Here is a 12,542-nt window from a genome sequence, read left to right as displayed (position 1 = left end):
TTAGAGATTTCTAATCAGTAGCTGGATAAACAAATCTACACTCTGTCAGCATTGCAGGTGAGCTAAATACAAGTGCTCCACAGTTCATTAACTTCAGCCAATTCCCAACTATGGCATGCTGGGATTTACAAATCACTCGTTCCCTCTCTCTCTCTTTCTCTTTTTGAACATGGTTTGTGTTTTTTGAAAACAGCATGAGTGCTGGCTGAACTCCTGAGACCCAAATCATTTCATTATTTCCAATTACAACAAATGATCCACAGCAGACGTGAAAACAAGGCTAGTCGTTAATTGGAAAATGAAAGTGCACGTGAGAATATGATGCAAACAGTTTGTTCATGATTGCCACCATTTGTAATTTTTTTTCTTTCCTTGGTGCACCTTTATCTCACTGTATTGATTATTTGTTTAAAATCAATGAGACAGAACCCCAACTGAGACTCCTGTGCATTATCAAATATTCAACAGCCATCAAATAAAACAAAGTCATTTCTGAATTATTTTACTTCAAAGTGTACATGTTTAAAACTGATCCTTTCACCTTCAGAAATATCCTCAAGTCCAAAACAAACAAACAAATAAAAAACTAACAAATAAAAAACACAATCAACTTTCCAGTTAGGTGCTTTCCAAAACAACCTTTGTGTGTGAACATTCGATCATACCCTTGAATGATTTATGATGTGTCTGAACACTGGCACTACATACTCTGTTTAGAACATGAACAGCTTAAAAGAGCGAGCTAAAATGGCAACTCACATTAATATCCTCCAGATCCAGGAAGTTAAGAATGATGCCGTTCCTTTTCCAGATGATTGGCGGCCGCAGTGTGCCCTGAATGGCACACGAGAGGACTGTGCTCAGGCCCACTGTTACCGTGGTGATGCTTAATCTCTTATCCTCTGGAAGACTCAGCTGAATGACCTCTATTGAGAAAAAAAGAGAGAAAAGAACAGCAGTGCTGAGTTGGAGTGAGCCACAGTATTGCAAATGTCCTATAATCTTGTCTAAAAACCTGAGGTACGACAACAGCACGCACAAGACCTCTACTAACTCTGCCAACTCTGACACACAGATTATGCCACTATGATCTAAGATGTGCGCAAAAGACCTTTAAAAGCAATTTAGGGATACAAAGACTGTCATATAATACCTTATGACACTGAAAGGGCTTTCTGTCATCTGAATTTATCTGTAATAGGTCACCTCAATATATCTGCAATTTGGTGGACAGAGGAAAAGCCCTCTCAGAAAACACATGCCATGTTGAGGAGACATATATTATTAAGATCAACAACATTTCAATATTTCAATTCATATCACTTTGTAATACACATCAACAACCAGTATCCCAATGAGCTCTGCAGTGGCCATAATGTATGTGATGAATATGTGATAGGAAACAGGGAGAGGTGGGTAAAGATGTCATAAATACCACCCAGGGTCAATACCAGCTGGGCGCTCTGGAAATACCATAACTGGTTCAATAAATAATGATCTCTGCCATCTGACAACAGTGTAAATGGGGGCACCTCAGTGTGCAGTAGTGTGGAAATTCCATTCAATCACGAACACAGACGAGCCTAATACGGTGAACACTTTGACACCAATGACATGAGTTTCCAGTTTCTCCGACCTTCTGTTGTTGTGCTGCATTGTACGTGATTGGAACATGCCTTTAGAGCAAGCATCATGACACAGGCTTGTTTTTTTTTTTGTCCTTAAGTGCCGTTAGAACGAGCAATCAAACACAAGTACCATGCTTTAAATGGTAGACAGAAGATATCCCATTTGGGAGTGTTCTTTTTGACTGTTTATCTGTTCCACTTGGAATGGATGAAATGAACATGGTTTTGCTCTACCAGATATTACTGTACTTCCTCTTCAGTGACATGGAGAAGACAATCCTCGATTGAATAATTTGCACAAAAGCACCTATTCAGATACAATCGAAGCTTGAGCAGTTTTCAATTACTTGCGACAAGCCTTTTTTTTTTAGCACTCCTGTGGTGGGTAAAAGAGAAACAATACCTTTGCTTGAACAGATGTGATCTTGAACAAAATGCCGTCCATGATATGTTAAGACAACCTACTTTTGTTGCTTGAAGTCTGTGCTCCACCAAGCTCATCTAATTGCACTGAGAAAAGAACCGTAACAGTGGTGACAGTCCACTCAGAGACACAGACGGCAGGTAAAAGCACAATACATTAATAATGTATAATATCTCCAGATGCTATTGTGCTGTTAAATGTTATAATCTAAGATAAGTTTCTGTGTGTCTAAGTGTGTGTGTGTGTAAGTCTATTCCACATGGATTCTTCTGAATGTTGATACAGACTATGCTATGCAAAACATTGTGACAATTACATGTAAAAGTAGTAATGAAAATGTCAATATCAGAACTGAGAAACATGATTTAGACATGGAGAAAACCCTCAGTGCATAATACTGTAGTCTACACCAGGGGTTCCCAAACTTTTCCACGACAAGATATCCCAAATACCACTAGGTTCTGGCCAAGGTCCCCCTTGATGTGCTATTAAACCCATTGACAATACTACGGCAAATGTAAAAATACATTAAGCTAATCCTAATAATTATTTTAGCCACAAGCACTTCACGATGGAACATACAGTGTGTAAAAATTGCATTTGGGGCTTTCTTCTATATGAGAGCTACAGTATCACTCTACTATTATTCCCAGTCATTATCATGGAAAATATAATGTTCAGATATGCGACAAATTATTATAATGGCACTGTATAACAACCCTCATAGTAATAGGTATATTTTAGATTTTTCAAATGTATTTGTTGCTTTTATTTTTCCTTCCAACTTGCTGAGGCCCCCTGGCACCCCCTTGCGGCCCCGGCCCCCACTTTGAAAACCACTGGTCTACACCACTGTCAATGAGACAAACCTAATCTAACTTCTACATCTACAATGGCTTATGGTCCTGATTACTGGTCTGCAAGACATCATGACTATAACTGAGGCCGTTTGAGAACCAACTATCCATCGATACTTGAATTCAAAAACAAAGAATTTAACTGAGTCAGTTTGAGAACCAACTATCCATTGATACATAAATGCAAAAACAAGAATCTAATATCTCTCTGTTGTGGAAAATCTTTGATTTGACTCCCACTGGGGTGAGTGCAGTGCAGCATGGACTAAATGTCTCTCCAGCGATTTCATTTGGAGACGGCCACAAGCTGAGACGCCACCACTGCGCCTGTTTACCAGCCCGCTGCACTTGCTATGGCCTCCTTCACCGAGAAGCACCAACAAATTACAAATCCTCTAACGGGGCCTGTCGCTTCACTTGTTGGGTAAGCTTGACATGGCATTATCTATTTAATGACTCTCACATCCCCTCTCTGGCGCCGCTCTTTTCCAAAAATAGCCCTGTGTGCCCGTAATTGACTTTTCAAGGATTCGCCAAAATGATCGACCCATCACTGCTTTTTTTTTTTTCTATTCTTTTCTTCTTCCGTCTGCCATTGCGAGATGGGGCAGTGGTGTCACGTCTGGGCAGACGGGGGCTAAATAATATGAATGCAGAGCACGCTGTCGCTCCCTCAGTGGGAAAAAAACGGAACGGAACGGAAGCTTCTGACTGCGCCTCAGAGCCGAGCCTCCTCAGTATCTCCTCACCACCTCCTCTCAAACCCACCCCACCCACCCTCCCTCATTACGCAGCCCCCAGACGTGCTTAAATAAGACATCCCTCGAAAAACAAAAGAAAGGGGTTGGATGGCTGTAGGCAGCGGAGGAACGGGGGACGCGAACGCTGGAAATGAGGAATGTTGCATTTCTGATTCCGTCTGCTCACACGTCGCGGCTGCGCCTCCCACCGCAGATGCTAATGGCACACTGATGACGTTTTCCGTGTGCTGCCTGAGACGCGCTGGCACTCCACGTTACATTAGCTGGCACAGGCGTGAAGGATCTACAAAAACGGGCCATGCATAGAGACGGCTTTCACTCGCCCTTACCCATGCTGGATTCTATGCTTAAAGGTGCTCTAAGCGATGTTGGGCAACGTCACTTCTGTTGACTTTCAAACAAAACAGAGAGCTAGCTCGCTACTTCCTCCCCCTCCCTCCCATGCTGCTCCCGTGCAATTGAAACTCTCCAAAACGTGCATCTCGTCTGTGATTTGCTGGAACAGTTTGTTACGTTTTTATCGGCTAGGTTTGCCCAGGTTGTTTTTGTTGCCGTTTTTGGAGCCTGGGCTGGGCTGTGACATAAAATGTTTTAGCCTAAAAAACACGTAGCCTACCATCGCTTAGAGCCCCTTTAATGGTGTGCACCATACGTTTAGCTTAATTGTGGCCAGCTCCTCCCCACAGACCTAAAATAAAATCCTTAAGATCCATGGAAATATCTCTGTGGATGTCTACATGAAGGAGGGGGCCTGCAAGATTATGTAAATATGGTCACAATATATTACATATTACACGTCTATATAATAGGCTAGTGACAGATAGACAGGAGATGTTACTGGGGAAAATTTGCATTAAGCAGTCAGAGAAAGGTCAACAGTGTCTGCATTATGAACACTTGTGATTGTTAGAGTCCAGACAACCAGTGGCCTGCATAATTAGGACCATTTCGGGCGGACCCTCCCTCCCAGCTGTTAAGACAATGTAGCGTAATGAGAAAGGCGCCACAGAAACAGCACTCAATGCTGTGTCGCGAAGCACCAAACAGACAAGAGTCATTATACATTCACTCTTTTTTTTAGAGTAGCTTCTATTTTATTACCCCAGAAACACTTTGAACAATATTACACCCCAGCCAAGATCACAAATACTGAAAAACAGTGCTTGAGAGAATTAGATCCCCCCCGCCCCTCAATAGTTTCTATTTCAAAATGCCAATGGCAGTTCTGCAGAATGGATATCGGAGCCGGATGTGTGTATTTGTATGAATGCATTTTTTAAATGTGAGGTTGTGCTGAAGAGATAGAACATTTGGTGTGAATACAATATACCGTATATAATCTCACAAGAAAGAATTCTTCTTTCAAATACCATCAGAATCAAAAAGTGGAAGTGTAATTGAAAACACTCCTTTTGTTGGTATTGCTCAGAGAAGCTATGCAATGCACAAAGCTGCAAATCAAAAGAAATCCAAGCACTCTTTAGATTACATTAAAATCAAAGGGGCAGAAAAAAAACAGCCCTCCGTGTTATTATCCTTGGACCTCGTTATGTGAGGAATATGACTGTCGTCAAGCTAGATTGGAAGCAATTCAGAGTGTGGAGATGGGCAATCAGCTAGGGTCTCATTAATCACCCTGAATAGAGCACCCTAATCTCCAAAGGTGTGGGAGAACTTCACAGCTATTCTAAATACACAGACCGGCTCTGCTCCACTCACAAAATGATGCTGAAACACCGGCCACTGTGAAGAATAAGAATAAGGCTCTGCAGAGGTTGGTGAAAGGAAAGAATACCTGGAAGAAAGATTGAATTTATGAGGCGAAATCATTTAAATTATTATTTGACCACATGCTGTGTCTATGCTAAATAAAAGGCTGTGAGTCTGAGATGATACCTTGTACATGCTACTTTTCGTGGGTTAATTTGCATGGTTCGGAACACACACACACACACACACACACACACACACACACACACACACACACACACACACACACACACACACACACACACACACAAATACCTAACCTAACTTTAGTTCTACTATTTAAAGAACATGTCATTTCTCTCCCAGCGGATCACATTAACCTGCTGGGAGACAAAAGGAAACTGCGTGATTAATTCCCCGCCTCGAGGTTGAGGGAATGTTTACTGAAACAGGTGCAGTCTGGAGCCCTGGCCATATTTAACCTGTAAATTATTTTAATATGACATGAAAGTCATATCTGTTTGTTTAAGCTACAGTATTAATGTTGCAAATGAAAGGTCAAGTGACCCATTATAAATCCACTCAGCCATAAACAACAGTTTGTACACATGCGGTATGCTAGTTTATTTAATTATGGTCCAAAAAATTAACCATCAAACTTGACCCAGATGCAGGTTATGTAATAAAGAAATAAACATTGCTATTTTACCGGACAATTGACATGGCATGTTTCTTCTAATGAACAAGGGATGGGAAAATGGAAACATATTTACCGTCTGGCCAGCCTAGCATTTTTGCTTCTGCTCAAGCAGCTAGTTGCAAACAACACAATAGGTACAATAGAGAGAACAGATAGAACATAGTGACCCTCAGAAGAGTGCATACCTCCGCCAAGCCAAATGCAGTTACCATACTCGCAACGTGAGTAAAAGACAAACAAAACTTGGAAAATTGGGACAGTTGTTCTGGCTCAATCCTACAAACCAACCAACCAAACAACAACTAACCAACCAACAATACTGATGAAAACATAACTTCCAGGCGGAGGTAATAACAGCTAATTGCAAGACAAGGGGCACAGTAGCCTATCTTGTCTTATAGCCCAGTGTAATGCTTATGGTTCTTGTTAGCCTGCCTAAAAATGATGGAATGTCTTCCAATCACCAGATCATTCAATCATGAGCAAACAGTCAAATGCAAATATCTCACATACAGTATCTGAAAATACTGAAGCAGTGCTGAGAATTAGAGCTCTGCAATACATCATTCATATCTAAAATACAATACAGTTTTTCAAATAAATGAATGAATTTTAAAATAAATGAATGATATTCTAAATTCAAGTATCACATTGCGTTATACTATCGATTACCATGTGCCATTACCATAAGTTAATGTATACATTAATGTATACATTATATATTGTTTTATCATTCAAACCTCTGCTACATTTGCGTGAAGAATATGCTGTTCCTCCTGCTGTTTTTTAAATTCAGACAACAGGTGAAGATGAATTAAACTGGCAAATGATTTGAAGACCATTACCTGAAATGTCAAAAGTGATTTCCAAGACTGGGGTTTATCAATACCTGTGTATCAAGAGTAGAATATTTAATCAGGCAAAAGAATAATGGAATTTTTTGGTACACCATGCTGAGTAAGCAAGTTCTCTAAAGTTTTCTGATAAACCTCAGAGTTTAATTCCCTTAAGGGAGTTTGTACATTTAAAATCTTCGCTTAGTTTGGAGGTGTATGTGCTATTTCTTTGATGCCTCACAAGTTCACTAAACTTGTGCAATTATCCACTGAGAAAGGTTTGGAGTTGTGAGGATGCCTGATGTTAATCGAATACCAGGACAGCCGGATTAGATTGCTGTCGTGCTTTTTATAATGACAGCTTGTCAGTGACAGCTCTTTAAATTGATGTGTATTGCTGCTTGGCCCTGTCTCCAGAGAACTTGTGCCAAGAGAAGATTTTTATTTTTTCATTTCTGCTTTTCTGAAATAAATGGTAAACCTATTGTTGGTTGTGTGAGTACGACTCCCTGCACAAACCAAACTAAAGCAATTTTTGGTGTAGTCGGAGGGATTACTTTTATCTTGCTTTAATTATGCTCATAAAAGATATCTGAAAGTGTGAATTTCAGTGAGAAATATAAAGTCACACTGAGTTTTAATGATTTTTAATTGTCCAATTATCCATATGTTAACTAGAAAGGATAACAGGCCACTGCATTTCTAAATGTAATAAGTGATTTTTTTCATTTGTTTTGTTGTTTGTTGATAAATGGTGGTGGGGGACCAGCATCGGTAAGCGGTTGTTGGTATTTTGTTATCTGTCCTTGATCTCTGGTTTGAGAGAACTGTCTCCAGTAACCTCTGCGTGTCCGAAATGTTCTGCCGCCGGGAAACAGCACACGGAACTCGGGGGGAGATGAGGGGCTGCTGCGGAACATATTTGGGTGGCCAGTGGGTGGGCCCTTGGACGCTGGCATGGGATGCTTGCAGTGTGGGATATGGCTGACCTTACACTGGTACTCTGTGGATACACTGACTGTCTATCCTTTTACTTTCCAACACCTACAATAACAAATGAGCTTGATACTGTGCTGTTGTTGAGTCACTAAAGTTGGCCTCGTCAACTGCAGTGTCCACTCATTCAAATCACGTTCTGTTTGAAGACCCCTTTGAATGAAAGTGTAGATAAATAGTGTAGGAACTCGATTTGCGTGAAAAAATAAGTGATAAATGTGCATGTAACATTTTTGAAAGAAATTGTGAGTAAAATTACATCCGCGTCTCAAAAACGCTCTGACCGCACGTGACGTAACGGCAGGTTCATTCATGCTGTGAATAATAACGGCACTACCATATAGCTAATATAAACATGACCATTATCACCACTGGCTCCAGGAAGCTGAACCTGGGAAACCTTGACATTCATAATGGCATTACTATGCTTTTTACTGGAAAAATAAAATATATAATATCCTCTGTTATATCTCAACAATTGGTGACTTGGCATGCCTTACATTTATAACTCTACTCTGCAGGTGCATAGAAAGATATGCTGTACTGTATTGTAATGTGAATGGATCATTTTTTTAAACCATTATAGGCTGCAAGACTAAGCGTATAGTTCCCAGTTTCAAGACAGCAACAAACATTCATGACCAGGCCACTTAAAATAACATTTACATTCAACATGCTCAAAGATGCAGCAATTCATCAAAACTTGCATTACTTAATTGGTCAAAGATCCCCTAAACTCACACAGGCCCTGTATACACCACGTAAAGACACAGCAGGATCTATAAAGGAGCTGTTTAATAGTAAGTAAATCCCATAGACATAAATCCATCAATTGAGTCCACTTTCACTGGAACACCGGAATATATGAATGCATAAGAATAACCTTGTATACAGTACTTGTTGCAATCTATTTATATATTTTGACCTTGTTTATTTATGACTGCAAGGTGATCCAGCAGTGACATCAGGGACGCAAAGGCACTCAATGATAGGGACACCTATTTCCTTTTCTGATGATAAAGAAGCAAAGCCTGTGAAAAAGAGGGAGATAAACTGTAATGACAGCTTTAGGGCGTTCCATTGACTTTGCTCTAATTCCTCTCGACCTGTTTCACTTCATCATCGTGATGACTGAGTGTTAACTTTACGGTGCTAATTATTTTTTAGGTGTCCTCTATCTCCCAAGGGTCAATAGATGAGTGATTTATGCATGGTCAGAGTGGATTCTGTTATAAACATGTAATTAATTAAGATTGACGTAACCTTGCAATGCGAGTAATGTGGACACATCAACAGGTTTTCCAACCTGTCTGCTGTAGGTGTTTGTGGTCGGTGTTCCAAATATGAATGAGCTGTTGATTAATTATAATTTAAAATAACAGATTATAAAATACCAAGAACAACAAACATCGATCTGTTTTTTTGAGTGTGTGTGTGCGCGCCATTTTTTTGTGCCATTCGACTAAAGCGAGTATCTTACATAATTACAGCATGCTGCATGAGACAGAACGTGACACAGATGTCAACCCTTTGGCCAAGTTATGGATTCACTGTCTAGACAACTTTGGCTAGACACACGTGGTTGCGGTATTGGCGTCGTGACTGCACTGGTCCACGTGACGACCGCCCCCCTCGTGGCAATCACCCAGCCCCTCGTTGCAGATGGCAGAGACGAGGCCTGGACCGGCTGAGCCTCTGAGTCGCTGCCGCAGCCGCTGCCCCGGTCACGGTCACGGTCACGGTCACGGTTTGCGGGGGCCAATGGCAGCGGACAAAAGACAGAAGAGGGCGAACACAAGCGGAAATTCGTGCTGGCACGGCCAGGCTGCTGGAGCACGGCTGATGGTTTTAGTCACAGGACAGCATGAGAGAAGAGGAGAGGAGAGGAGGAGAGGAGAGGAGAGGAGAGGAGAGGAGGAGAGAGGAGAGGAGAGGAGAGGAGAGGAGAGGAGAGGAGAGGAGAAGACAGGAGAGGAGAGGAGAGGAGAGGAGAAGAGAGGAGAGGAGAAGACAGGAGAGGAGAAGACAGGAGAGGAGAGGGGAGGAGAGGAGAAGAGAGCTCGGGTGGGGAAGCCGTGGGGGTCAGACTGATGGAAATGTTGAGACGAGTTCAGCACTAGGGGGGAGAGGGGTGGTTTGGGGTGGAATGAGGTGACGGATATGAAGAAAAATCTATTTCTCTCTTTCTATATCCAACAACCATGTTTAAAAAAACAGCCAGTTAGATATACTGAGGCTGACACAGCCTTGCAATAGAGGGATTTTTTCATCTTCATACAAGGAAGTATTTTGGACTATCCCAAAGATTTGTAACCAAAGTTTTATAATTCTTTTAAAAAGGTTCTGATGTTAAAAGATTGTGTGTAGAATCATGTATAAAACTCAATCAGCTGCTATTTAGGTTGTTATGATTTCATTAAAGTTATTTTTCTTCCAAAAATCACACAATCTTTTTTTTTCTTACATTTACGATTGATGAGAAAATATCCAAGCTACAGTCACAATCTCACCATCACTGTCAGACTGTTAATTTCCCTTTGGCCCCGAAGCAGTTTAATCAGCAGTAACAAGCCTCGCTTTCAGACGCTTTCAGAGAGTGTGACTCAGCTGACCTCCAGCTAGAGAGGTTTAACACACCTCTAACTGCTTTTAATGTCCCTCTCTGGAGAACAATCAGCCCCTCATCTTCTCCAACGAGGAAAATTTGACAGTTACATTGTATGTTCTCAGCCGCAAAGGAGCAATGGGCGCAAATGGCGTTCGAGTTAAGTCGAGAACAACAGTCATCTAGCAGCACGACGTGTCGACACCCGGAGCAAAAATTATGGGTTTTACAATTAACAAATCCACAAGGGTGCAGTACAACACCCAGCCATGAGGAAAATTAAAATAAAATGGCTCTTAAAGGGTTCCTGAGGACAAGTTGATTAACTGATATGAGAGCCTTGCCTCGAAGACATAAGTGATATATTAAAATTACAGACAAGTTCCTGTAACGCTTTCATGCAGTTTTCATATGTGAGAGCCATACTTTACCAGGTCATTTGATCAACTACTAAGAACCTACAGTATTTCACTGTCCCACAGTGAAGACAGGCTACTGCAGCAAAGAAACCAGTTACAAGAAGTCTGAAACAACTGCATACCAGCTCAGCGCCAAATGTCAAAAACGGTTTCAGCAACAAATTTAAAAAGCGCTTTGAACACCAACTTTCTCCATTCTTTTTTCCTCTTTCTTTATTGCCTCTGCTGTACCTGAACTTAAATCCACTTACAGTATATTTGAAATAAGAAATGCTTGTGGATTTCTGTTTAACCATCTCAGCAAAATCTCACTTTACACAGGTATGCAGCGCATTCACAGTCACAATACAAGATAATTAATGCTAGCACCTTTATCAGACTCCGCATGGCCCTGGAGTGAACCCCACAGCTTCACCTAAAAGCACTGTGATTCACATGTGCACACCCAGCAGAAACCTGAAGCTCAGGCCTTGCTGTGTAGACAAGAACCTTTTCAAACGAACACTAAACCAAAAGACCGGTTTTATCATCCCCAAGAGAGCTACAGTATGCCGCCCCCTCCTCTCTTGCTACCATCCCCCTGCCTCATTCAAGTGCCTGTATATTCTAATCTGCTGCTCAGAACCCTTTAGCGAAGCACAGAATACAACATGAACTAATTCAACATATTCATTTGCATCTCACAGATTAGAGATTACCGGGAGGGCAATATAGACTTAAAGCTATATCACACTATTTCATGGTATTTTGGTATCACGCTCCTACACACCCTTACACACATGGCAATCCAGAGTATTTACGTTTACACTCCTCCCATGTCTACCTCCTTCTTCTTCTAGCACACTTTGACTACTGCTTAGAACGTCTGCACTCTTATCCTCCAGTAATAGTATTGACTGATGCAGCAGTAATTCCTACCTAAGGTCTCCTCTGCATTGTAGCTTGAATGTTATTCCTCATTGTGTAAGTGGCTTTGGATAAAAGTGTCTGCTAAACAGATTAAAGGTAAACGTAAATCATATCATACCACTTTCTGTCACTGCACTATCATGGGCATATTCATAGTCATATTTGACTATACAGTAAATTCCTGCGTATTAGCCGGATTGGGCATAAACCGCAGGTCAGTGTTTTATGCAAGTAAAAAACAAAACCATATTAATACCATATTAATTGCCCCTGTGTATTAACCTCATAGGTGAAGAAAATTTGCAAAATCAATGTATAAACCTCGGCTAATAGTTGGGAAATTGTAGTATGGAATGGTAGTTCTCTATACAGAAGTTTTCTATAGCACTAGCCTACTCAACAGACTGTCATATAAGTTATAAGACCACACATTCGGTTCCTGTCACAGTGAGTGGATGAAGGAGATTTCGACCGGGGCAGAACCAAACTGTTTTCCCCACTGCGCCACCCACTTCACATCAAACTGTGAGTGTGTGCCACCTGTTGTGCACCACTTTCTCATTTAGCAGCATTACTCTTTGTAGTGTAATATCAAATCACACCGTGTTCAACACTCCGACTCAAAGGCCTTGCATGGTAGCGATGCATTATAAATGAACATGCATATCATAAGAAGACTTTAAAAAGATTTAATGAG

The 12,542-nt window shown here is 41.1% G+C and overlaps 1 protein-coding gene across 2 annotated transcripts in view; it reads right to left on the bottom strand.

The window, feature by feature from the left end:
• Positions 1–12,542, bottom strand: part of fstl4 (follistatin-like 4) — a 120,070-nt gene that overhangs the window by 15,427 nt on the left and 92,101 nt on the right. For both annotated transcript variants that reach the window (XM_042093440.1, XM_042093441.1), the window contains exon 7: positions 760–926. In XM_042093440.1, coding sequence (XP_041949374.1) covers positions 760–926 — 167 coding nt within the window. The remainder of the gene's footprint in view (positions 1–759; positions 927–12,542) is intronic.

This window comes from Alosa sapidissima, chromosome 5 (genome assembly GCF_018492685.1).
Source record: "Alosa sapidissima isolate fAloSap1 chromosome 5, fAloSap1.pri, whole genome shotgun sequence".
NCBI lineage: Eukaryota > Metazoa > Chordata > Actinopteri > Clupeiformes > Clupeidae > Alosa > Alosa sapidissima.
The sequence above is the reverse complement of the archived record's forward strand: the minus strand, read 5'-3'. Positions and strand labels throughout refer to the sequence as shown.